Genomic DNA, 27,689 nt, shown 5'->3' on the forward strand with positions numbered 1-27,689 from the left:
CTTAAAGAAGCAATGGCATTGGAAATGCGTCTGTTTTGAAGCGTTTTGAAATCGCAGGTGGAATTGTGGCAATTTCACCTGCAATCAGGTGTGAATGGAGCCTAAAGAGGAGTTTCAGTCTGTAAAAAATAAATAAATAAAAGTCAACAGCTACAGATCCTATAGCTGCTGACTTTTAATAAATGGACACTTATTTGTCCAAGGATCCAGTGCTGTCCTCACCGGGGCTAGTTCTTCACTAGCCTCCAGGTTCCTGGTGTCGGTATCTTAACTGGGCAGCCAGCTGTGCGGTTTTTGGCTTCACAGCAGGTAGCCTACTGCGCGAGCGTGAGTCGCGCTGCGCTTCGTAAATGGTCCTGCAGTCTTCTGGGATCTGTGATATGTCCTAGAAGACTTCGGGGAGGGAGGGGGAAGGATAAGTGTACCTGTACCTGTCAAGACAAGAAACCCGCTCCCCCTCTCCAAAATGACATGCCAAGTTAGGCAGGGGGGGAATGTCTTAAATGTCTTAAATCAGAACTTCCCCTTGTGGGTGGAGCTCCGCCTTAAGTACAACACAGGACACGGGCTTTTTTAAATCCTTACAAATGGGTTATATACAGCTACCTTAAAGCAGAACTTTAGTCTCTCAATCAACATTGACTATTTTTAAAATTATGCTACTAGCATTTGTAAATAAATTTGGTTGGATAGGTTGGTATATCATATTTACTTATTTTCAACTTTTTTTTACATTTCTTCAGTTACTTTCTGGTTTCCAGGCCTAGGAAAATGATGTCATGCATCCCATGAGTCTTCAGGAGGGGTAGAGGGTCTTTCTCAGCTAAGCACACCCTCCTGCCTGCTTGCCTGGGCTATTGGCAGATGGATTCCAGGAAATAAATGCTACATGAATCATTTGCCCCTACTCAAGATGGCCATGTCCAGAAATGCCAGGGGGTGTTTTCTTAAAAAAAAGTAAGCATGGTGACATGAACGGATGGGAGAGTTTGCTTTGAATATTAAAAATGAATTAAATAGCATTCTTGGTCTGCGGTGCACAGATTCAGTGTAGTTCTACTTTAAGTGCAACACAGAACAAAGTCTTTTTTAAATCCTTACAACAGGGCTATATACTACTACCATGTAAAAAATGCCATATAAAAAACTACTGGGAAATCCCCTATATAACCCTACCCCCACTCCCAGCAACCCTCAATTCTGTAGTAATCAAAAGGGTAGTATTAGGCTGGGTTCACACTGGTCCGACAAACGCTCCGACATTGGGAGCTCATGTCGCATGACGTGTGAAATTTAATGTTTCCCTATGGGAGCCGTCCTAACTGGTCCGACACAAGTCGTTCCGACTTTAGAAATGCTCCCTGTACTACTTTGGTCCGACTTTGATCCTACTTCAGCCTATTGACTATCATTGAAGTCGGATCAAAGTCGGATTGCCGTCTTGCATGATCCGACTTCGGCACGCGACTTGTGCTCAGATGTTCTTGAGGGGGAACTCCGCGCCAAATTTTAAATAAAAAACCAGCATGGGTTCCCCCTCCAAGAGCATACCAGGCCCTTGGGTCTGGTATGGACCTTGAGGGGAACCCCCTACGCCGAAAAAAACGGCGTGGGGGGGTCGCCCCCAATCCATACCAGACCCTTATCCGAGCACGCAGCCCGGCCGGACAGGAATGGGGGTGGGGACGAGCGAGCGCCCCCCCCTGAACCGTACCAGGCCGCATGCCCTCAACATGGGGGGGTGGTGCCTTGGGGGAGGGGGCGCGCTGCGGCCCCCCCACCCCAAAGCACCTTGTCCCCATGTTGATGAGGACAAGGGCCTCTTCCCGACAACCCTGGCCGTTGGTTGTCGGGGTCTGCGGGCGGGGGCTTATCGGAATCCGGGAGCCCCCTTTAATAAGGGGGCCCCCAGATCCCGGCCCCCCACCCTATGTGAATGAGTATGGGGTACATCGTACCCCTACCCATTCACCTAGGGAAAAAGTGTCAATTAAAAAAAACACTACACAGATTTTTTAAGTAATTTATTAGACAGACCGGGGGTCTTCTTCCGACTTCGGGGGTCTCTCCGGTTCTTCTCCGTGCTCTCCGGGTCTTCTGCCGGGCTCCTCCGCTATTTTCTGCTCTTTTGCTATAGCGGAGGAGCCCGGTCTGCTGCCTTCTTCTCTTCGGGGGTCTCTCCGGTTCTTCTCCGCACCTTCTGCCGGGCTCCTCCGCTCTCTTCTGCTCTTTTGCCGCTCTTTTGCTATAGCGAAGGAGCCCGGTCTTCAATCTTCTGCCTTCTGCTCTCTTCTCCTGATGTTGACACGACGCTCTCTGGGGCTGGAATGCACTCTGAGCGCTCCGCTCTGACTTATATAGGTGGTGACCACGCCCCCTTATGCCGTCACAGTCCCTGGGCATGCTGGGACTGTGACGTTTTAGGGGGCGTGGTCATCACCCGATGACCACGCCCCCTTATGCCGTCATAGTCCCAGCATGCCCAGGGACTGTGACGGCATAAGGGGGCGTGGTCACCACCTATATAAGTCAGAGCGGAGCGCTCAGAGTGCATTCCAGCCCCAGAGAGCGTCGTGTCAACATCAGGAGAAGAGAGCAGAAGGCAGAAGATTGAAGACCGGGCTCCTTCGCTATAGCAAAAGAGCGGCAAAAGAGCAGAAGAGAGCGGAGGAGCCCGGCAGAAGGTCCGGAGAGCGCGGAGAAGAACCGGAGAGACCCCCGAAGAGAACAAGGCAGCAGACCGGGCTCCTCCGCTATAGCAAAAGAGCAGAAAATAGCGGAGGAGCCCGGCAGAAGACCCGGAGAGCGCGGAGAAGAACCGGAGAGACCCCCGAAGTCGGAAGAAGACCCCCGGAGCTGTCTAATAAATTACTTTAAAAATCTGTGTAGTGTTTTTTTTTAATTGACACTTTTTCCCTAGGTGAATGGGTAGGGGTACGATGTACCCCATACTCATTCACATAGGGTGGGGGGCCGGGATCTGGGGGCCCCCTTATTAAAGGGGGCTCCCGGATTCCGATAAGCCCCCGCCCGCAGACCCCGACAACCAACGGCCAGGGTTGTCGGGAAGAGGCCCTTGTCCTCATCAACATGGGGACAAGATGCTTTGGGGTGGGGGGGCCGCAGCGCGCCCCCTCCCCCAAGGCACCACCCCCCATGTTGAGGGCATGCGGCCTGGTACGGTTCAGGAGGGGGGGGGCGCTCGCTCGTCCCCACCCCCATTCCTGTCCGGCCGGGCTGCGTGCTCGGATAAGGGTCTGGTATGGATTGGGGGCGACCCCCCATGCCGTTTTTTCGGCGTAGGGGGTTCCCCTCAAGGTCCATACCAGACCCAAGGGCCTGGTATGCTCTTGGAGGGGGAACCCATGCCGGTTTTTTATTTAAAATTTGGTGCGGAGTTCCCCCTAATACCAAACAATGCCGGGCATTGGCGGGGATCCAAGTCGGATCCCCGTTCATTGAAAGTCGGACACATGCCGGCTTTATGTCGCAGGGCAAAGTCGGATCCAAAGTAGGACGGCTGTCGTGTCGCACCAGTGTGAACCCAGCCTTAAAAACAGAGATGTCAGGGCTGGGCTCAGCCCTTCCTTCTCAGAGCTGGCCGCTCAGCTGTCAACTAATTGCCAGCTCCTATCTCTCCACAGTTACTCAGCTGTTGATGATATCCTGCATGTCACTCCTGCCTACTTAAGCTGTTCAGCCCAATGGATCTCTGCCTTCGCCTTGCTCAACAACACAGAAACCATCTCCTGCGATCCTGTTCAAGACTTGTTTTGCTGACATCCCTTCTGGCTCCAGATCCTGCTTGCTGTTCCACTACTTTGATCCCTGACTTCTGGCTTGGCTGACTATCCGTTCCGGTTACTGAAGTTTGGCTATGTTTTGACTACGTTTGTTCTTTTTACTTTTATTATTAAACAAGTGTGATTTAACTGTACTTCTGTCTCTGCCTGATTTCATGGTTTCTGACAAGAGGGGAGACAAGTGTTGAAGGGACAACTGAATCACCCTCAATTCGATAATATTGGGAAAGTGGAGATTCTTCAAAAAATGTCATCCCCCACTCCAAGAGGGCCTCCTGGGGTGAATGTTTCCACCCTGTACTCTCCAATCAGTTTCAGGAATAAGGAAGATTCAACCCTTTCCTGGCTTCACCAAAATGAACATACCAATTCAAAGTTCTTCAAAGACTGGGCTCTGTGCCAGGCTGACTATAGCTTTGAACCTATAGACCAGGGATATGCAATTAGTGGACCTCTGCTATAGACCATTTTGCGACTGATTCCATACTGTGCCATAGGGAGCACCCACAGCAGGGTCCAGAGTTGGAAACGACATTACAGGCCAGTCCTGCTTCTTCCCTGTGGCAGAGGTCAAGCGTGGTCCCCCAAGGATCTGTAGAGGAGTCAACCAATTGTAGACTGTATAAAAAGCAGCGGTGCCTAGAGTACAGCTCAGTTGTGATAGAAAAATCACCCTAAAAAAAACTCCTTATAAGAAGGTAAGTTTCTCACAGTAGATTGAAGAGGTCCATCACCTTTGGACTCTAGCACAAAACTGAGGATAGTTGGGAGTGGACAGCGTTTGAGGGATGTCCCAGTGTTTTTTGTGTTGTTTTTTTTCTTACCAGTGTCCAATTAGCCAGTTTTCATTTAAAAGTTAAGGTTAAAAAAAGTTCAGTCTTATGCCGCGTACACACGATCGCACATTCCGACAACAAAATCCATGTGTTTTTTCCCGACGGATGTTGCCTCAAACTTGTCTTGCATACACACGGTCACAACACAAATGTTGTCGGAAATTCCGAACTACAAGAAAGTGGATTTGCCTTTAGTAAATAACCCCCATTGTCACTGTAAACACCAACTTAGTCCAAAAACTGCTATTGAGCAATGAAAGAAGAAGCCACACATTGTTGAGTAGAAAACGTTTTACTCTGTTTTTGAGCAAACCAACATATTTTGGTAATAACATTTTTGGTTTTGACAGTACAAATAGCCTTTTTGGTGTGAAACAGGCATTTTTAAAACCATAAAACAATACACAACTCAGGAACTTACAAAGTTCAACTTTGATAAAGTGAAGGCAATATCGGACATTAGTATGTCCAAACTGTGTTGATTTTTCCTTCATCAGATAGGGTGATGTCACCCCTGTGAAAGCCAAATTTTGAAGATGCACATCAATTTAGAGTAAAAAATGGGGATTTCCCTCCTGACCCCATGCCTAATGTCAACATGTGCTAGCTCCCATCATTGGGGATCAATGGATGTGTTGTGTTTCGGGGGTGCAACCCCTTACTCTCACCTACTTGAGTTGCGAGGAAGGGGTTGCACCCACAAAACGCATACATTGATATCCCGTGATGGCAGATAGCACATGTTGACACACTGTGTGCATCTTCAAAATTTGGCTTTCAATATACTTCAAAAAAGATTACAAAATAATAAAAATGTAAACAAATTGAGGAATATAGGTGTGTTTTATATTCTGCCTAAAACATCAATGATGTTCTTAATTTTTTTGTTGAACATCATTGATGTTTTCCTTTATCTTTTCTAAATCACGATTGCACACCATGATCTCCCCGATGAGGACGTGTGCACTTGCACTGGTGAAATGAGATTCTTCTTCCACAACATCCACATCACCTAAAAATAAAAAAAAACACCATGGATTATAAATATGCAGGCATACATCTATTACCTGAAGCTGTGTTCTCAGACACTCACCTGTTGTGGTCACTATTTCGCCCACTTCATAAGCCTCCTTCCTCCACATCCTGAGGTTGTGGTGTGGTGATTTCCCCTTCTTTAGGAGCTTGGGGATCCCTGGTGTCCTCTGATGTCCCGAGTCTTTTCTCCCCTATGTGAATTAAAAAACAAGTATACTTAGCACACAGATATTTGAGGACAGAATTAGGAATATGAAACATTGCTTGGAAGTGTCATATAATTGTCTGTTTTGGCAGAGTTCCAAGCTGAAAACATTATTTTTTCTTTTTCACTTACCTGTTTTGTGCAAGTTTCACACATGGAGACACCCCTAGTATCCACTGGAGCACCTGTGTGGGACACCCTCATAAAAAAAGCTTGTTCTGGTGTCCCACACTAGTGCTCCTGCGTCCAGATGTGTAAACAGCTGCTGAGTGTCCTCTCCTTACACTGAATCAAGTTTGCATTTTATTCTAGTTACAAACCCATCTAGACAACACACTACTTTTAAGACAAATAGGCATGACCAAATGTAGTAAACCTGCATCTGCCAAAAACATCGTATTAGTGAGCGAACGAACGTTGTTTACTATGAATCTTTACTGTGCCCACAAACCTGAAAGTTGCCATTTTAAACTGTACAACAGTAAAGAAAAGCACATGGAGCAGCACTAAAGTAATAATAATAATAATAAATAATAATAGGAACACACGACAACTACTTATTTTTTTGAAGAACTCTCTTGGTCCTTCTGTACTGATCGTGCTCCCTCAATTTCAGGTCCGACCAGCGTTTCCAGAATTGATCCTTGGATCATCGTACCCCAAAATTCCTGTACAGACTTTTCACAACTTTAGCCATGATCTTGGCCTTTCTGACATTTGGGTTTGGGTAAGGTCCATGCTTCCCATCATAGTCGGCCCTCTTCAAGATATCCACCATCTCCACCATCTCTACAAAGGACATATTTGAGGCCTTAAATCTCCTCCGGGAAAGGTACGTTTGTGGCTCCGGGCTTTCGTCGCTGCTGCTGCTGTCTGCATGCACTTGCTCTTTTTCCGCCATGTGCTCTCCCACTGCGCCAAAAGAGTAGGGGCAGGGAATATACTAGATAGAAGGTCAGGGGCAGATGGAGTTTCACGCATGCACAGTGTATATAAAGTGCAACACGCGTGCATCGTTCGTACGATCTGTGAGCGGAGGAAGGAGTAGCGGAAGCGCCGTTTGTGCTAACGAAGGTACAATTTTAACTTGGGCCTATACTGCTTATAGATTGAGGCCTATATTGGGACAAGATTAGGAGAGTTTAGCCTGAGATTAGGGTTTGTCTTGTGTTGTGTCTTGCAGAGAAAATGGATGGCTTCAATGATCACAACTTCCTCCCCCTATTCATAGACAAGTACAGGGAGCTGCCCTGTCTGTGGCAGGTGAAACACCCGCATTAGATTCATAAACAAAGGAGGAAGGCAGCACTGGAGAAACTGCTGGAGTTGGTGAAGCCGCAGATCCCCACGGCAACCATCCCCTATTTGAAGGCCAAAACTGGTGGCCTGAGGAGCACTTATAATAGGGAGCGCAATAAGGTCCAGGATTCCCAGAGATCAGGAGCAGCAGCAGATGACCATTATGTACCCAGGCTGTGGTACTATGAGAGACTTTGTTTTCTGTCAGACCAGATTGAAGTCAGGCAATCCCTCTTAACCCTACCTTCCACTCTTCCTTCCACCTCAGCTGAGGCTTCCGACATCCAACCTGGGCCTTCCAGCCAAGAAGAAGTGGAGGAGCCCAGCTTGATTCAGGTATAGCGTTGTTCTACATATTTCTGGTCGTAAAATTAATTATGTTAACTAGATGTTATTATTGATCATTAATTACAGATTTAATAAAGTGTTTTACATATCAATAGACAGTAGTGGCCAAAAAATGTTTGGGACAAGAATTTAAAATGCTGGGCTCAGAATAATGGTCTTTTCTATTTGTTAACATTCAATTTGCAACAGTCATGAGCTGAAAATTATGTGTGATTGATGAAAATTGATTGAAAATAAAATGTCCCTTTTTCATACACAGGAAAGCCTCAGCTAGGAGGAGAGTGTGGAATGTGGCAGCCAGGAGGAGGCTGTGGAATGTGGCAGCCAGGAGGTGGCGGGGTAAGTGGCAGCCAGGAGGCGGCACGGCCCAGTAGCCTGACCGAATTCCAGGTCCCTCCCCTCCGCCTTCCAAACAAAAGGCCCAGGAAGGGGAGAAATGTGGAGGAGGCAGCACTTGAGCTGATTTGGGAGGCTAATGCTGCCCTCAGAACCACCCCCACTCTTCAAGAGGCCTTTGCCTCCATGGCTGCATGCAAAATGCAGGAAATGGAGGAGGGCCAACTCCTCATCTGTGAGGAAATGATGTATCTGACCCTAAATAAGGGGTTGGGGGGCTAACTCACAACCAAAACCCATCTGTGCGAGTTCGACCATCCTTCACCTCCTGCCACAACTCCAACACCACAGCCACTGCCTGGAAGCAAGCGTGGAAGGAAGACAAGAGTGTGATGGCCTGGGTTCAGTCTGGTCTGACAAAAGACGCAGGCTGTGGTATGACCACAGCCTGGGGACATATATGTCATCTGCTGCTGTTCCTGATCTCTTGGAGTCCTGGACCGGATTGTGATCACTATTATATGGACTCCTCAGGCTACCAATTTTGCCTGTAAAATAGTGGATGTGTGCCATGAGATACAAAGGCATCGCCAATTTCACCAGTTTCTCCAGCGTTGCCTTCCTCTTTATTTTCTTATGACCCCCTAATAAATGTATATTTTTGATTCACAAAATACTTGCCTATGTGTTTTACTTCAAAAAGGACAGTTTGTTTGTGAGTAGGCAGGTAGATTCAGGAGATCACAAGAAATAATAAAGAAATCAGTTTGTCAGAACTCTGTGAATATCAGCAGCAAAACAACTTCATTATTCAAGCATTATAAAGAAGAAGAGAATGCGCTGTATTAAAAGATTTTAAAATTTGCAGCGTGATGAATGTGCTATCTCCATTACGAACGCTTGTTTTACCAGAACGAGCGATTCCGTCTCGTACTTGATTGAGCATGCGTGGAATTTTGTGCATCAAAATTGTCTACAGACGCTCGGAATTTACGACAACGGATTTTGTTGTCGGAAAATTTGAGATCCAGATCTCAAATTTTGTATTTTGTTTGTCGGAAATTCCTACGGAAAATGTCCGATGGAGCCTACACACGGTTGGAATTTCCGACAACAAGCTCCCATCGAACATTTGTTGTCGGAAATTCTGACTGTGTGTACGCGGCATTAGTGTTGTTAACATGCATTGTAACATATGTTGTATGATTTTTACAGTCTATCATTTAGATTACCGTATCCATCAACTGTTCCATATCTTCCTGTACATCATCCGTCTGTAAGAATAAAACAGATGAAAAGCTAAAGTAAGTATGCAATATTCACATGTAATACCTCATGTGTAGCTGGCTAAAAAATAAGCATTTTAATTTTTTTTTTTTTTGTTTTGGACAGAGTGGAGAGGGATTAGACCCCCTGTCAGCTTTTAATGAGGTCTGTACCATCGTTAGGGAGATTCACCTTCTCGATTAGTCATGTTTACCATTATCATTGAAAATGAAAGTAAAAGAAAATCCCAAATTTGGGGTTTTCCCCAAGAAAGTAATAGAGGGAAAATCTTCCAATGGGGGCACTAGTTCTGATGACCTAGGGGTCCCCAAGAAATTCCCTTAGTTAGCAGGGATTTGTTTGTAGATGCGATGACTTTTGCGCAAACCAACCAATAGAGGTTAATTGGGATTTTTTTACCAAAAATCTGTAGCAGAATACAAATTGACCTAAACTGATGAAGAAATTAGATTTTACATATTTTTATTGGATTATGTTTTATAGCAGAAAGTAAAAAATATTGGGGTTTTTTTTCAAAATTGTTGCTCATTTTTTGTTTATAGCGCAAAAAAATAAAACCTGCAGAGGTGATCCAATACCACCAAAAGAAAGCTCTATTTTTGGGGAAAAAGAGAACATCAATTTTGTTTCGGTCAGTTAAAATAACAGTGCCAAATCGCAAAAAATGGCCTGGTCATTAAGGGGGTACAGAGCCTTCCCTTTGTTTGCAGGGATTTCTGCTCACTTCCTGTTTAGCTATGGGACAGGAAGTGAAGGGAAATCTCCACAATGGAACACAGATGAGGGCAACAAATCTGACAGGGGTAATAACCCACCCTTGCTCTATTCAATTTTTTTTTTAAAAAGAGGTTTTGCCTATAGTTCTACTTTAAGGTTTAAAAAAAATCCTCTGTACAGAGCCGTTGTATTTGTTAATATGCACTGTAATGTGTGTTATATGGTTTTTACACTGTATGTTTTACCGCAATCAGCAACTGTCCCATGTCTGCCTGTAAGTCATCTGCCTGTAAGAACAAAACAGGTGAAAAGCTAAAGTAAATATGCAACATTCACATGCAATACCACATATTTAGGTGGCTAAAAAATAAGCATTTTCATTTTATTTTTTTAACCCTAAATAAATAAAAGTCCCTAAAGAATTCTCTTAATTTGCAGGGATTTCCTCATACTTCCTGACACAGGCACACAGATGATGAAATAAAATCTGACAGGGGTACAACCCTCCTTTACCGTTATCAGTAACTGTCCCATATCTGCCTGTAAGTATACAACATTCTCTTTAAAAATGAAGTTTTCATGATGCCCCCTAAGCTCCCCTTTATTCCAGTCTATGATCACTAAATACAGACATGTTAGCTGTTGATTAACAAGTATTTATCAGAATTCTGCGGTCATATAGATGCTTTTAAAAACAGTTAGACTGAGCTCTATAGGAAATGTTCACCAATAGGGTTTGCCTGCTAAATATGATAATCTTCAAAACTTAAGGTTAAAAAAATCCTCTCTGTACAGAGCCTCAGTATTTGTTAATATGCACTGTAATGTGTGTTATATAGTTTTTACACCGTATGTTTTACCGTAATCAGCAACTGTCCCATATCTGCCTGTAAGTCATCTGCCTGTAAGAACAAAACAGGTGAAAAGCTAAAGTAAATACACAACATTCACATGCAATAACTTATATTTAGCTGGCTAAAGAATAAGCATTTTTATTTTTTAACCCTAAACAAAGAAAATATAGTCAATGTTGTACATTCTCTTTGAAAAGGAAGCTTTCATGATGCCCCTTAAGCTCTCTTTAATTCCAGTCTGTGATCACTAAATACAGAAATATTAGCTGTTGCTTTAACAAGTATTTAGCAGAATTCTACGGTCAACTAGATGCACTTAGAAACAGTTAGACTGATCTCTGTAGTAAATGTTCACTAATGGGGTTTGTCTGCCATATATGATAATCTTTAAAACTTAAAGTATAACTAAAGGTAAAACTTTTATTTTTGCTTTGGAGAGAGTGGAGAGGGATTAGAACACATGTAAGCTTTTATTGCTGTCTATGACCCCATTAGGGAGATTCGCCTTCTCCATTAGTCATGTTTACCATTATCATTGAAAGTAAAACAAAATGCCAAATTTTGAGTTGTCCCCAGAAAAGAGGGAAAATCTTCCAATGGGGGCACTAGTTGATGACCTGGGGGTCCCCACGAAATTCTCTTAGTTTGCAGGGATTTCCTCTTACTTCCTGTTTTGCTATGGGACAGGAAGTGAAGGAAAATCTCCGCAATGGAACACAGATGGCAGAAAAAAAATCTGACAGGGGTAATAACCCTCCCTTGCTCTATTCAAAATTGAAAAAAAAGGTTTTGCCTATAGTTCTACTTAAAGGTTTAAAAAAAAATCCTCTCTGTACAGAGCCTTAGTATATAACAGTTAGACTGAACTGTAGTAAATGTTCACTAATAGGGTTTGCCTGCTAAATAAGATAATCTTTAAAACTGTACAGGACATAGTATTTGTTAATATGCACTGTAATGTGTGTTATATATTTTTTTTTACACTATTTTTTACAGTAATCAGCAACTGTCCCATATCTGCCTGTAAGGACAAAACCGATGCAAAGCTAAATTTGCATGCAGTACTTCAAATTTAGCTTGATAAAAAAACATTTTATTCCATTGTGCAGTGACACTAAGGATACAAAGTAGAGCTTGAAGAAGCATCATAAAGTACAAACAGTTGCAGAATATAAAACACCTAAAGTGAGGGAAATTAGCTGGTGGAAGCAGAGCATTCCCCTAAGGACTTTTCCAGTCTCATGGTGGCTTGACTGCCTCTCTCGAGTACAGATGGTCTAACTGGGCTGCAGGAAGGCAATGATCCAGTATGGGGGGCATGTGATGTTATGTTTGGTCAACATCAACTGAGAAAGGCCAATCTGAGAAGTCATATTATTACTATACTATAGGGATGAGCTTCGAGTTCGAGTCGAACTCATGTTCGACTCGAACATTGGCTGTTCGCAAGTTCACCGAACAGAGAACAATTTGGGGTGTTCGCGGCAAATTCGAATGCCGCGGAACACCCTTTAAAAGTCTATGGGAGAAATCAAAAGTGCTAATTTTAAAGGCTAATATGCAAGTTATTGTCATAAAAAGTGTTTGGGGACCTGGGTCCTGCCCCAGGGGACATGGATCAATGCAAAAAAAAGTTTTAAAAACGGACGTTTTTTCAGGAGCAGTGATTTTAATAATGCTTAAAGTCAATCAATAAAAGTGTAATATCCCTTTAAATTTCGTACCTGGGGGGTGTCTATAGTGTGCCTGTAAAGGGGCGCATGTTTCCTGTGTTTAGAACAGTCTGACAGCAAAATGACATTTTGAAGGAAAAAACTCATTTAAAACTACCCGCGGCTATTGCATTGCCGACAATACACATAGAAGTTCATTGATAAAAACGGCATGGGAATTCCCCAAAGGGGAACCCCGAACCAAAATTTAAAAAAAAAAAATGACGTGGGGGTCCCCCTAAATTCCATACCAGGCCCTTCAGGTCTGGTATGGATATTAAGGGGAACCCCGGCCAAAATTTAAAAAAAAAAATGAAGTGGGGTTCCCCCTAAATTCCATACCAGACCCTTCAGGTCTGGTATGGATTTTAAGGGGAACCCCGCGCCAAAAAAATAAAAAAAAACGGCGTGGGGTCCCCTCAAAAATCCATACCAGACCCTTATCCGAGCACGCAACCTGGCAGGCCGCAGGAAAAGAGGGGGGGACGAGAGTGCGGCCCCCCCTCCCTCCTGAACCGTACAAGGCCACATGCCCTCAACATTGGGAGGGTGCTTTGGGGTAGCCCCCCAAAACACCTTGTCCCCATGTTGATGAGGACAAGGGCCTCATCCCCACAACCCTGGCCGGTGGTTGTGGGGGTCTGCGGGCGGGGGGCTTATCGGAATCTGGAAGCCCCCTTTAACAAGGTGACCCCCAGATCCCGGCCCCCCCCCTGTGTGAAATGGTAAGGGGGTACATAAGTACCCCTACCATTTCACGAAAAAAGTGTCAAAAATGTTAAAAATGACAAGAGACAGTTTTTGACAATTCCTTTATTTAAATGCTTCTTCTATCTTCCTTCATCTTCTGGTTCTTCTGGTTCTTCTGGCTCTTCTGGCTCTTCTGGTTCTTCCTCCGGCGTTCTCGTCCAGCATCTCCTCCGCGGCGTCTTCTATCTTCTTCTCCTCGGGCCGCTCCGCACCCATGGCATGGGGGGGAGGCTCCCGCTCTTCTCTTCTTCTCTTCTTCTCTTCTTCTCTTCTTCTCTTCTTCTTCATTTTCTTCTCCGGGCCGCTCCGCAATCCATGCTGGCATGGAGGGAGGCTCCCGCTGTGTGATGGCGCTCCTCGTCTGACAGTTCTTAAATAACGGGGGGGCGGGGCCACCCGGTGACCCCGCCCCCCTCTGACGCACGGTGACTTGACGGGACTTCCCTGTGACGTCACGGGGAATGCCACAGGGAAGTCCCGTCAAGTCACCGTGCGTCAGAGGGGGGCGGGGTCACCGGGTGGCCCCGCCCCCCCGTTATTTAAGAACTGTCAGACGAGGAGCGCCGTCACACAGCGGGAGCCTCCCTCCATGCCAGCATGGATTGCGGAGCGGCCCGGAGAAGAAAATGAAGAAGAGAAGAAGAGAAGAAGAGAAGAGCGGGAGCCTCCCCCCCATGCCATGGGTGCGGAGCGGCCCGAGGAGAAGAAGACAGAAGACGCCGCGGAGGAGATGCTGGACGAGAACGCCGGAGGAAGAACCAGAAGAACCAGAAGAGCCAGAAGAACCAGAAGATGAAGGAAGATAGAAGAAAGAAGAAGCATTTAAATAAAGGAATTGTCAAAAACCTGTCTCTTGTCATTTTTAACATTTTTGACACTTTTTTCGTGAAATGGTAGGGGTACTTATGTACCCCCTTACCATTTCACACAGGGGGGGGGCCGGGATCTGGGTATCACCTTGTTAAAGGGGGCTTCCAGATTCCGATAAGCCCCCCGCCCGCAGACCCCCACAACCACCGGCCAGGGTTGTGGGGATGAGGCCCTTGTCCTCATCAACATGGGGACAAGGTGTTTTGGGGGGCTACCCCAAAGCACCCTCCCAATGTTGAGGGCATGTGGCCTGGTACGGTTCAGGAGGGAGGGGGGGCCGCACTCTCGTCCCCCCCTCTTTTGCGTGCTCGGATAAGGGTCTGGTATGGATTTTTTGGGGGACCCCACGCCGGTTTTTTTTTTTTTTTTTTGGCGCGGGGTTCCCCTTAAAATCCGGGTCTGGTATGGAATTTAGGGGGAACCCCACGTCATTTTTTTTTTTAAATTTTGGCCGGGGTTCCCCTTAATATCCATACCAGACCTGAAGGGCCTGGTATGGAATTTAGGAGGACTCCCACGTCATTTTTTTTTTTAATTTTGGTTCGGGGTTCCCCTTTGGGGAATTCCCATGCCGTTTTTATCAATGAACTTCTATGTGTATTGTCGGCAATGCAATAGCCGCGGGTAGTTTTAAATGAGTTTTTTCCTTCAAAATGTCATTTTGCTGTCAGACTGTTCTAAACACAGGAAACATGCGCCCCTTTACAGGCATACTATAGACACCCCCCAGGTACGAAATTTAAAGGGATATTACACTTTTATTGTTTGACTTTAAGCATTATTAAAATCACTGCTCCTGAAAAAACGGCCGTTTTTAAAACTTTTTTTTGCATTGATCCATGTCCCCTGGGGCAGGACCCAGGTCCCCAAACACTTTTTATGACAATAACTTGCATATAAGCCTTTAAAATTAGCACTTTTGATTATTCATGTTCGTGTCCCATAGACTTTAACGGTGTTCGCATGTTCGAACGAACTTTTTTCCTGTTCGCATGTTCTGGTGCGAACCGAACAGGGGGGTGTTCGGCTCATCCCTACTATACTATATAATGAGCTAACAGGTTTGTGCAAATATATAGCAAATTGAACATTCTTTTTAAAAAGTGTTGAGAAGCTTTCATGAAGACCCCTAAGCTCCCTTTAGTTCCAATTTGTGATTGCTCAATACCGAAAATGCTAGCTGTAGCTTTACCAAGTGCTTAGCAGAATTCAACAGACATTCAGATGCTTTTGGAGGCAGCTAGATTGAGCTCTCATACTTTACAAATGTTTAGTAAACGCCTCCAGTGGGGTCTAAATACCCAGAATAGAATTTGACATACCAGTAAAATCCATCTTCTGGAGTACAGTAAAAGACACAGGCTTCTTTAAATTCTTACATCTGGGTTTTATGTAGCTGCATTAAGGTGATTGGACAGTGGAAAAAAGCTGCTTGGATATCCCCAATATATCCCCTTACTCTCCAAGCTAGCCTCAGTTTTGAGAACAGAAGGGTGGTTCTGTACTGCACCCCAGGAAACAGATTTTACCGGTAAGTAAAACTTATTTTCCTGAGCATATAATACAGGATACAGGTTTCTTTAAATCCTTACAACTTGGATGTCCAAAAGTAGTCAACCGAGGAGCGGGAAACACAGCAACACTTTTACTGCAGCTGTTTGAGGTTCCCTGGACCTGGTAAAAAAAACCTGTCCATTTTGTTGTTGAATGTGGACGCCAGAAGATCCACATTTGGTGTCCATTACACGTGGCAATGACCTTGAAAGACCTCCATATGGAGGGCCTTTTCCCCGGGATCCAGACACTGATGACTGAGAAAGTCCACCTGACAATTTTCCATGCCTGGTATGTGAAGGGTGGACAGTGCCAGAATGTAAAGTTCTGCCCAAGAATAGATCAATTCTGCTTCCTTTTGAGAGACATAGCTCCTGGTGCCTCTTTGGTGATTGATGTAGGCTATGGCTGTGAAACTGGAGTCCAGCATTAAAGGGAAAACTGAATCACCCTGAGTTCCTGAATGTTGATGGGAGAGAGAGCTTCCTCTCACCCCCATGTCCTCTGCACCAAGAGGCTGTCCAGGACTGCACCCCAGCCTGACAGGCTTGCATCCATTGTGAGAACCTTCCATAATTGAAAAGGAAAGGGCTTCCCCCCTAACTCCAGTGCTGAACTGGAAATCCACCACACCAAACCTTGGGGTAGGAAGCAATAAAATGGTCTAAGGACTGAATATACCTGCACCACATTGCAATTTTGTGGATTAAAAATGGGCAAACAGTACAGCCCCTGGTTCTAGAAATTTCTAGAAGTTAGTTGGCGGAAGCCAAGAGGGTTGATCTGCATACTTAGGGGAACTTGGCCAATCCCTAGGCAGTGTGCCTGGCAGGGTGGTTGAGCCAGTCCTTAAATATGGATGACTCAGACTAGCAGGGAGTTAGGTGAAAGATGGAGTGCTGAGGAGACTGTCGGTGGCCTTGGAGGGGAACTCCTGGGGGGGGCTTTGCCTCAGGCCGGAGCTCGGGCTGGCTTGGGAGGAGGAATCTTGCCTAAGAAGCAGCAAAGTAAGGAGGACAGTGTGAGTACATCAGCACACCTAGGGATTCACGAGGGAGAGACTGCCACATGTAGCAAGCCTTTCAGGAAGACAGCATTGTTCTTAATCTTTCCTTTCCCTTGTCCTGGGAGATGTTTGGAGCAGCTGGGTGGGCTGGTGAAGAAGCAGCCAGGTGGGCTGGTTGTTCTTGCACTCAGTAGAGCTGGGATCAGTGTCTACAGTGGAGTTGGAGATACTCCAGTACGCAGCCTACAATAGGTTGTGTTACTTTTTTTTAAGAGTTCCTAGTCCTTAAAGTGGATGTAAACCCAATGTCATCCTTTCTAAACTACTGCCATAGGGGTCATCTATAAGGATATACATGCCTCCTGCGTGGCATCTTTACCTGTCAAATGTCTCCCCTCTGTCTGTTATGAGACCTGAAAAACTGCAGATTCTGTGGGTGGGTCTGTTGTCTGGAGCTCGGTGGGTGGAGTCGTGATGTCAGTAGACTCCCCACCCACCTCTACACTCCCCTTGTCAATATGCATTTTCTCTTGTGTGTTTCTTACACTGAGCTTCTGCTATGATCTCTAACATCCAGTGAAAAGACAGGAAAGTAACTACATGACTTCAGCATGCCAAATCATGCTGAGGTGTGGAACAGCCAATCCTTGCAGAGCTGCTGAAGAAAGGAGTGGGAGGGATTAAAAAATAATGCATGTCTTAGGCTAGTGCACGAGATATGTAAATCACCTGTCACTCACAGCAAGGGGGAGGATTTGACAAAGTTTTCCTCTGTTTGTCAAGTTTTATCTCAATGAATAATAAAAGAGGATTGCTCAGAGCTGGATGAACTCTGTGTGGCAAGACTGGGCTCAAATAAACTCTACATTATGACATCAAAAAAAGAAAAAAAAATGTCGGGTTTACATCCACTTTAAGGTGCTTTTGCATTTTTGATCATCAGAGACTGTCAGTGTCCAGGAAGGAGGACAGTTCTGGACCATGTACATAGGGAGGATGGTGTCCCTGTTATAATCAAGCTGGGCATCCCATAATTCCTATTCCCCATCCAAGTTATTACCACTAATAAACAACAAATACCAAGCTCAAAAACTGTTCCTTGTGTCTGGATGAATGTTGAAAAAACTTGTTGTCTGGCTGTGCAGGAGTATGGAAACCAGTCATCTGCAACCCCTGCGGGAATAGTGCTACATTTGTCATGGGCAGAAAGACTATGGACAGGGAGGGCCCTGTCTAGTTGCACTGGATTCCATGGTAATTTCAGTGCATGCACTACTTTGGTGCCATATGGTGTGATTGTAGCCCATTCAAAGTGAATAGGCTGAAATCGCACCCCACAGAACCGCATGTGAAGCACAGCAGGTTCCTGTAAGATTAATGTGCGGGCATGGTGTGAACCAGCCCTAAATGCTGATATTACAGCCTTAAGCCTCATACACACGGTACAAAAATCAGAAGGGGATTGTCATTTGACAGGCTGTTGTCCGAAGTTCTTACTGTTAGTACGCTCCTTTCAACAATTGTTTTTCAATTTTCGGCCAACAAATGTTGGATGACAGGCTAGTAAATTTTTGTGAAACGACAGCTCCACGTCAGATTTTCGGATGGTCAGTACACAAATCCATCACACAAAAGTACAACTCGGAATCAATGCTCACCAAAGACAAAATTAGCAGAAGGGGCCCAAAGGGGGGCACTCAAGAGCTGAAATTCCTCGTAGTACGTCACTACATTCATGTTTGTGGCATGACAATTTGTGTAACCTTAGTATGCCAGACAAGGTCCTGGCACACGCCCTTTTGACAAAAATCAGACGCTCGATTGTCCAACAATCGTACTGTGTGTACGAGGCTTTAGTGTTTGTTAATATGCATTATATTGTGTGTTGTATAGATTTTTACAATGTATATTTTAGATTACCGTATCCAGCAACTGTTCCTTGTCTTCCTGTAAGAACAAAAAGTTATATCAACATCTTTGGTATATCAGTATTTTCAGATATGAAAATGTCCTCACATTGCCAAGTAGTAAATTCCATTTAGCATACCATTTTGATTATTCTTAAAAAAAAGGCCAGCTCAGGGCCTATAGGTGCATTCTAAACTGAGCTCTGTAGTAAATGTTCACTAATAGGGTTTGCCTGCTAAATATGATCATCTTCAAAACATAAGGTTAAAAAAATCCTCTCTGTACAGAGCCTCAGTATTTGTTAATATGCACTGTAATGTGTATTATATGGTTTTTACACTGTATGTTTTACCGTAATCAGCAACTGTCCCATATCTGCCTGTAAGTCATCTGCCTGTAAGAACAAAACAGGTAAAAAGCTAAAGTAAATATGCAACAGTCACATGCAATAACTCATATTTAGCTGGCTAAAAATAAGCATTTTTATTTTTATTTTTTAACCCTAAATATAGAATATAGAATATAGTCAATGTTATACATTCTCTTTGAAAAGGAAGCTTTCATGATGCCCCCTAAGCTCCCTTTCATTCCAGTCTGTGATCACTAAATACAGAAATATTAGCCGTTGCTTTAACAAGTATTTAGAAGAATTCTACGGTCAATTAGATGCTCTTAGAAACAGTTAAATTATAACTAAAGGCAAAGCTTTTATTTTTGCTTTGGAGAGAGTGGAGAGGGATTAGAACACCTGTCAGCTTTTATTACTGTCTATGCCCCCATTAGGGAGATTCACCTTCTCCATTAGTCACGTTTACCATTATCATTGAAAGCGAAAGTAAAAGAAAATCCCAAATTTTGGGTTGTCCCCAGAAAAGTAATAGAGGGAAAATTTTCCAATGGGGCACTAGTCCTGATGACCTGGGGGTCCCCAAGAAATTCCCTTAATTTACTGGGATTTCGTCTCACTCCCTGTTTGGCTATGGGACAGGAAGTGAAGGGAAATCTCCGCAATGAAACACAGATGGCGAAAAAGAAAATCTGACAGGGGTAATAACCCTCCCTTGTTCTATTTAGAATAAAAAGGTTTTGCTTATAGTTCTACTTTAAGGTTTTAAAAAAAATCCTCTGTACAGAGCCATAGCATTTGTTAATATGCACTGTAATGTGTGTTATATGGTTTTTACACTGTATGTTTTACCGTAATCGGCAACTGTCCCATATCTGCCTGTAAGTCATCTGCCTGTAAGAACAAAACAGGTGTCAATGATATACAACATTCTCTTTGAAAATGAAGTTTTCATGATGCCCCCTAAGCTCCCTTTTATTCCAGTCTATGATCACTAAATACAGAAATGTTAGCTGATGCTTTAACAAGTATCTATCAGAATTATATAGATGCTTTTAAAAACAGTTAGACTGAGCTCTATAGTAAATGTTCACTAATAGGGTTTGCCTGCTAAATATGATAATCTTCAAAACTTAAAGTGGGGTTCCACCCAAAAAAACAAAAATACATGAAAAATCCTAAAAAAAAAAAACAAAAAAAAAACATTTGGATATTTTTTTTTTTTAATTTTACCTCTAAATGCCTGTTGCTAGGGGGTCCCTCATAGTCTGCCCCCTCCAGTGCCTGGGCTGGTGACATCACTTCCCCCTCGGCACAGGAAGGGCTCCGCTCTGCTCCCTTTCTCCTGTCAATCATCTGGGACCCATTACAGGTCCCAGGTGACTGAGTGGCCAATCACAGCGCGCGGCACCGCTCGCGCATTCGGAGTGGGTGCCAGGCTGTGAAGCCACAGCCTGGCGCCCACAGTTGCAATGCCGGCGCCGCTGAATGGAGGGGAAGACGAGCGGGGCTTCGATCCCCCGCATCGCTGGACCCAGGGACAGGTAAGTGTCCAAGTCAGCAGCTGCAGTATTTGTAGCTGCTGACTTTTAATTTTTTTTTTTACTGGACCCCCTGGGTGGAACTCCTCTTTAAGGTTAAAACATTCCTTTCTGTACAGAGCCTCAGTATTTGTTAATATGCACTGTAATGTGTATTATATTGTTTTTACACTGTATGTTTTACCGTAATCAGCAACTGTCCCATATCTGCCTGTAAGTCATCTGCCTGTAAGAACAAAACAGGTGAAAAGCTAAAGTAAATATGCAATATTCACATGCAATAACTCATATTTAGCTGGCTAAAAATAAGCATTTTTATTTTTATTTTTTAACCCTAAACAAAGAAAATATAGTCAATGTTGTACATTCTCTTTGAAAAGGAAGTTTTCATGATGCCCCCTAATCTCCCTTTCTTTCCAGTCTGTGATCACTAAATACAGAAATATTAGCCGTTGCTTTAACAAGTATTTAGCAGAATTCTACGGTCAATTAGATGCTCTAAGAAACAGTTAAATTATAAGATGAAAAGCTAAAGTAAATATGCAAAATTCACATGCAATACCACATATTTAGCTGGCTAAAAAAAAATAAGCATTTTAATTTTATTTTTTTAACCCTAAACAAAGAAAAGTCCCTAAAGAATTCTCTTAATTTGTGGGGATTTCCTCATACTTCCCGTTTGGCTATGGGACAGGAATTGAAATCTCTGCAACGGGACACCGATGATGAAATAAAATCTGACAGGGGGTACAACCCTCCTTTACCGTAATCAGCAACTGTCCCATATCTGCCTTTAAGTCACCTGCCGGTAAGTCATCTGCCTGTAAGAGCAAAATAGGTGAAAAGCTAAAATAAATATGCAAAATTCACATGCAATACCTCATATTTAGCTGGTTAAAAAAATAAGCATTTTCATTTTATTTTTTTAACCCTAAACAAAGAAAGAAAATATAGTCAATGATGTACAACATTCTCTTTGAAAATGAAGTTTTCATGATGCCCCCTAAGCTCCCTTTCATTCCAGTCTATGATCACTAAATACAGAAATGTTAGCTGTTGCTTTAACCACTTCAGCCCCGGAAGGATTTACCCCCTGCCTGACCAGAACACTTTTACAATTTGGCACTGCGTCGCTTTAACTGCTAATTGCGCGGTCATGCAATGCTGTACCCAAACGAAATTTGCATCCTTTTCTTCCCACAAATAGAGCTTTCTTTTGATGGTATTTGATCACCTCTGCCGTTTTTATTTTTTGCGCTATACACAGAAAAAGACCGAAAATTTAGAAAAAAAAAAAAAAGATATTTTCTACTTTTTGTTCTAAAAAAAAATCCAATAAATTCAATTTTAGTCATACATTTAGGCCAAAATGTATTCGGCCACATGTCTTTGGTAGAAAAAATGTCAATAAGTGTATATTTATTGGTTTGCGCAAAAGTTATAGCGCCTACAAACTAGGGTACATTTTCTGGAATTTACACAGCCTTTAATTTATGACTGCCTATGTTGTTTCTTGAGGTGCTAAAATGGCAGGGCAGTACAAAACTCCCACAAATGACCCTATTTTGGAAAGTAGACACCCCAAGGAAATTGCTGAGAGGCATGTTGAGCCCATTGAATATTCATTTTTTTTGTCCCAAGTGATTGAATAATGACAAAAAAAAAAAATTACAAAAAGTTGTCACTAAATGATATATTGCTCACACAGGCCATGGGCATATGTGGAATTGCACCCCAAAATATATTCAGCTGCTTCTCCTGAGTATGGGGATACCACATGTGTGGGACTTTTTGGGAGCCTAGCCGCGTACGGGGCCCCGAAAACCAATCACTGCCTTCAGGATTTCTAAGGGTGTAAATTTTTGATTTTACTCCTCACTACCTATCACAGTTTTGAAGGCCATAAAATGCCCAGATGGCATAAAACCCCCCCAAATGACCCCATTTTGGAAAGTAGATACCCCAAGCTATTTGCTTTGAGGCATGTTGAGTCCATGGAATATTTTATATTTTGACACAAGTTGCGGGAAAGTGACAAATCATTGGGGGGGGGGGGGTTGCCACCTGGGCATTCCATGGCCTCCGAAACTGTGATAGGCAGTGAAGAGTGAAATCAAAAATTCACGCCCTTAGAAAGCCTGAAGGCGGTGCTTGGTTTTCGGGGTCCCGTGCGCGGCTAGACTCCCAAAAAGTCTCACACATGTGGTATCCCTGTACTCAGGAGAAGCAACAGAATGTATTTTGGGGTGTAATTTCACATATTCCCATGGCATGTTTAAACAATATATCATTTAGTGACAACTTTGTGCAAAAAAAAAAAAAGAAAGTGTCTTTTTCCCGCAACTTGTGTCACAATATAAACTATTCCATGGACTCGACATGCCTCTCAGCAAATAGCTTGGGGTGTCTACTTTCCAAAATGGGGTCATTTGGGGGGTTTTGAACTGTCCTGGCATTTTATGCACAACATTTAGAAGCTTATGTCACACATCACCCACTCTTCTAACCACTTGAAGACAAAGCCCTTTCTGACACTTTTTGATTACATGAAAAAAAATTTTTTTTGCAAGAAAATTACTTTGAACCCCCAAACATTATATATTTTTTTAAAGCAAATACCCTACAGATTAAAATGGTGGGTGTTTCATTTTTTTTTTCACACAGTATTTGCGCAGCGATTTTTCAAACACATTTTTTGGGGAAAAAAAAAAACACACTTTTTAAAATTTTAATGCACTAAAACACACTATATTGCCCAAATGTTTGATGAAATAAAAAAGATGATCTTAGGCCGAGTACATGGATACCAAACATGACATGCTTTAAAATTGCGCACAAACGTGCAGTGGCAACAAAATGAATACATTTTTAAAAGCCTTTACAGGTTACCACTTTAGATTTACAGAGGAGGTCTACTGCTAAAATTACTGCCCTCGATCTGACCTTCGCGGTGATACCTCGCATGCATGGTGCAATTGCTGTTTACATTTGACGCCAGACCGATGCTTGCGTTCACCTTAGCGCAAGAGCAGGGGGGACAGGGGTGCTTTTTTTTTTTTTTTTTTTTTTTTTTTTTTTTGCTTTTTTATCTTATTTTTAAACTGTTCCTTGCATATTTTTTTTTTTAAATCATTTTTATTGTTATCTCAGGGAATGTAAATATCCCCTATGATAGCAATAGGTAGTGACAGGAACTCTTTTTTGAAAAAATTGGGGTCTGCCCTCAAAGCATCTGACCACACCAAGATCGGTGTGATAAAATGCTTCCCCAATTTCCCAATGGCGCTGTTTACATCCGGCGAAATCTAACTCATAAAATGCTCGTAGCTTCCGGTTCCTTAGGCCATAGAGATGTTTTTAGCCACTCTGGTCTCTGATCAGCTCTATGGTCAGCTGGCTGAATCACCGGCTGCATTCTCAGGTTCCCTGTTGAGACAGGATAGCCAGAGAAAAACACGGAAGACGGTGGGGGGGGCATTCCCTCCCACTGCTTGTAAAAGCAGTCTAGAGGCTAATTAGCCGCTAGGATTGCTTTTACATGAAAGCCGACTGCTGGCTGAAAAGAATGATACCAAGATGATACCTAAACCTGCAGGCATCATTCTGGTATAACCACTCAAAGTCGTGAATGGCGTACCTGAAGACAAAAAAATGGTTAACAATAAGGCACAGTAAACGGTAAAGTATAAAAAATTGCATACCTGAAAAGCAAACATGATAAAATATAATAACAATAAAACATTGCAGAATAGAATACAGTAAAAAAGAGCAGAACAATAGAGAGAATAGAGAGAGAGAGAGGGAACAATAAAACGACAACTATTTTTTTTTATTTTATATTTTTGTTTGCGTTTTTTTTTTTTTTTTTTTTTTTTTTTACACTTTTTTTTGTAACTAACTTTTATAACTGTAACCGGTTCCAGGTTTGGGTCTCTCAAAATGCGATGGCATCTTGGGAGACCCTGTGAAATGGCGCCTAGTCTGTGGAATGCTGTACCCTACACTAATACTCAACTAGTGTATGGTAGCGTTCAAAACATTCACCAATGCAAAGACCAGGATTGTCAGGACAGGAGGGACAATAATAGCGTGTTTCACGCCTATATCCGTGCTTGCTGCAGACACAACATCTTTTTTGGGGGGGGGGTTCGTTGGGTAGGGGTACTCGGGAGGACATAAAGAAAATGCCTCTCATGCAGCCGACTGCATTTGGTTGGGGATGTGAATGGGGGAAGTACGGGTGCTGCAGAAGCGGTGGGTTCCCAATTGGGATTGGCGAATGCAGCAGGAAGGGCATTATGGGCACGACGGGCCTGTGATTGTCTTTTTGGTGGCAGCGGGACACTACTTGTGCTTGCCACCTCACCAGCTTGAACTGCACTTATGGGACTCGCCACGTCACCAAGTGTTATTGCAGTGCTGGTTTGACTACGACCGGGGTGTACTAGGCCGCTGATGCTTGCCAGTTCACCAAAACGCTACCAAAAAAACTGTTAGCGATCGCAGGGATCAGGCCTGACTCTGCGAACGCTGCAGTTATGTGTTTAGTGTTTTGTAAGTGACAGTGTTCGATCGATACTGCACTTGGGTGGGCTGGGCGGAGGGGAAAAACGCAGGTGCTAGCAGGTATCTGGGCTGATCCCGCTAACACTGCGTTTTTGGGAACCCTAAACTGCTGGGGACGCTAGTATAGATCTGATCGGATCAGATATTGATCCGTTCAGATACTATACCACTAAGGGAGGCGTATGCTGCGTGCGTGGGTGTTAGCGGTACTGGCGCTAATCAGACGCTGCCTGGGGCGACGCATATCACCGCCGGGCGATCAGGGGGCTAAACCTTTATTCGGTAATAAACGGCGGGTGCCCTGACACTATAAAATATAAACGAACTAACCAGCGTCAACCGTAACGGTTATACGGTGATCAGTGGTGAAAGGGTTAACTAGGGGGCAATCAAGGGGTTAAAACATTTATTAGACAGTATATGGGGGTCCCTGTCGCTATAAAACGCTGAAGGCAAATCTAAATATTTACATCCCTAACTAGCGTCACCAGCGACACTAATACAGCGATCAGAAAAATGATCGCTTAGCGACACTGGTGACGGGGGGTGATCAAGGGGTTAAAACTTTATTAGGGGGGGTTAGGGGGGTACCCTAGACCTAAAGGGGGCTAATACTAACTGCCCTACCACTTCTAACTGTCACAAACTGACACCATGCAGTAATCAGGAAAAAAAAAACTGCTTGGTGTCAGTGTGACAGGGAGGGGTGATTGGGGGGTGAAACGTGTGCCTGGCATGTTCTACTGTGTGTGTGTGTGTGTGTGTGTGTACTCACTCAGATGTCTTCTCTCCTCGGCGCCGGAACGGAAACTGCCGAGCCGAGGAGAGATGACATCACATCCCCTGCCTGTGTGTACTACACACAGGCAGGGGAGGATTTTAATTGGCTGCGAGCGATCGCGAGGGGGGGGGCCACGAATGGATGGCCTCGCCCTCATCTCTGAACGCTCTCAGACCAAAGCCGATCGGACCCCCCGCCCTCGGGAAGGCAATCACGTACCAGGTACGTGATTTTGCCTGCCCGTGCCATTCTGCAGACGTATATCTGCGTTAGGCGGTCGGCAAGTGGTTAACAAAGTATTTATCACAATTCTGCGTCATATAGATGCTTTTAAAAACAGTTAGACTGAGCTCTATAGTAAATATTCACTAATAGGGTTTGAGCGGCTAAATATGATAATCTTGAAAACTTAAGGTCAAAAAATTCCTCTCTGTACAGAGCCTTAGTATTTGTTAATATGCACTGTAATGTGTATTATATGGTTTTTACACTGTGTTTTACCGTAATCAGCAACTGTCCCATGTCTGCCTGTAAGTCATCTGCCTGTAAGAACAAAACAGGTGAAAAGCTCAAGTAAATATGCAACATTCACATGCAATAACTCATATTTAGCTGGCTAAAAAATAAGCATTTTTATTTTTTAACCCTAAACAAAGAAAACATAGTCAATGTTGTACATTCTCTTTGAAAAGGAAGCTTTCATGATGCCCCCTAAGCTCTCTTTAATTCCAGTCTATGATCACTAAATACAGAAATATTAGCCGTTGCCTTAACAAGTATTTAGCAGAATTCTACGGTCAATTAGATGCTCTAATGTTGCATACACACGAGCGGACTTTTTAGCATCAAAGGTCCGACGGTCTTTCCGACGGACTTTCGAACGACCGGACTTGCCCACACACGAACTAAAATCCGTTCGAAAGTCCATTGGTTTGAACGTGATGACGCACAAAGGGGACTAGAATAAGGAAGTTCATAGCCAGTAGCCAATAGCTGCCCTTGCGTCCTTTTTTGTTCGTCGGACTAGCATACAGAGGAACGGAATTTTTGACTGGACTCGAGTTCATCGGAAAGATTTGAAACCCGATTCAAATCTAAAGTCCGCCTAATTTTCGACAGAAAAAGTCCGCTGAAGCCCACACACGGTCGGATTGTCCGACGGATTCGTTCCGTCGGACCAGTCCAGTCAACAAGTCTGGTCGCCGGCTTTAGAAACAGACTGATCTCTGTAGTAAATGTTCCCTAATGGGGTTTGCCTGCCAAATATGATAATCTTTAGTCTAATACTTAAAGTTGGCTAAAGGTAAAACTTTTTTTGCTTTGGAGAGAGTGGAGAGGGATTAGAACACCTGTCAGCTTTTATTGCTGTCTATGCCCCCATTAGGGAGATCCACCTTCTCTATTAGTCACGTTTACCATTATCATTGAAAGTGAAAGTAAAACAAAATCCCAAATTTTGGGTTGTCCCCAGAAAAGTAATAGAGGGAAAATCTTCCAATGGGGGCACTAGTTCTGGTGACCTGGGGGTCCCCAAGAAATTCTCTTAGTTTGCAGGGATTTCCTCTCACTTCCTGTTTGGCTATGGGACCGGAAGTGAAGGAAAATCTCCGCAATGGAACACAGATGGCAGAAAAAAAAAAAAAAAAAATCTGACAGGGGTAATAACCCTCCCTTGCTCTATTCAAAATTTAAAAAAAAATTGTTCTATAGTTCTACTTTAAGGTTTAAAAAATAAATCCTCTCTGTACAGAGCCTTATTATTTGTTAATATGCACTGTAATGTGTGTTATATGGTTTTTACACTGTATGTTTTACCGTCATCGGCAACTGTCCCATATCTGCCTGTAAGCCATCTGCCTGTAAGAACAAAACAGGTGAAAAGCTAAAGTAAATATGCAACACACAATAACTCATATTTAGCTGGCTAAAAATAAG

The 27,689-nt window shown here is 43.6% G+C and overlaps 1 protein-coding gene across 50 annotated transcripts in view; it reads right to left on the reverse strand.

Annotated features, from left to right (window-relative positions):
- The window catches only part of LOC141139460 (apolipoprotein L6-like), a 149,272-nt gene that overhangs the window by 25,016 nt on the left and 96,567 nt on the right, over nt 1–27,689 (reverse strand). For 11 of the 50 annotated variants that reach the window (XM_073625556.1, XM_073625558.1, XM_073625598.1 and 8 more), the window contains 10 exons: nt 27,570–27,611; nt 26,256–26,297; nt 21,172–21,228; nt 20,592–20,633; nt 19,719–19,760; nt 18,873–18,914; nt 18,533–18,559; nt 10,727–10,768; nt 10,112–10,153; nt 9,095–9,136 (listed from right to left, as the gene is read on the reverse strand). In XM_073625556.1, coding sequence (XP_073481657.1) covers nt 9,095–9,136; nt 10,112–10,153; nt 10,727–10,768; nt 18,533–18,559; nt 18,873–18,914; nt 19,719–19,760; nt 20,592–20,633; nt 21,172–21,228; nt 26,256–26,297; nt 27,570–27,611 — 420 coding nt within the window. The remainder of the gene's footprint in view (nt 1–9,094; nt 9,137–10,111; nt 10,154–10,726; nt 10,769–18,532; nt 18,560–18,872; nt 18,915–19,718; nt 19,761–20,591; nt 20,634–21,171; nt 21,229–26,255; nt 26,298–27,569; nt 27,612–27,689) is intronic. The other 39 variants (XM_073625561.1, XM_073625570.1, XM_073625603.1 and 36 more) reach the window with 28 other exon arrangements.

The sequence above is a fragment of the Aquarana catesbeiana genome, linkage group LG04 (genome assembly GCF_042186555.1).
Source record: "Aquarana catesbeiana isolate 2022-GZ linkage group LG04, ASM4218655v1, whole genome shotgun sequence".
Lineage (NCBI taxonomy): Eukaryota > Metazoa > Chordata > Amphibia > Anura > Ranidae > Aquarana > Aquarana catesbeiana.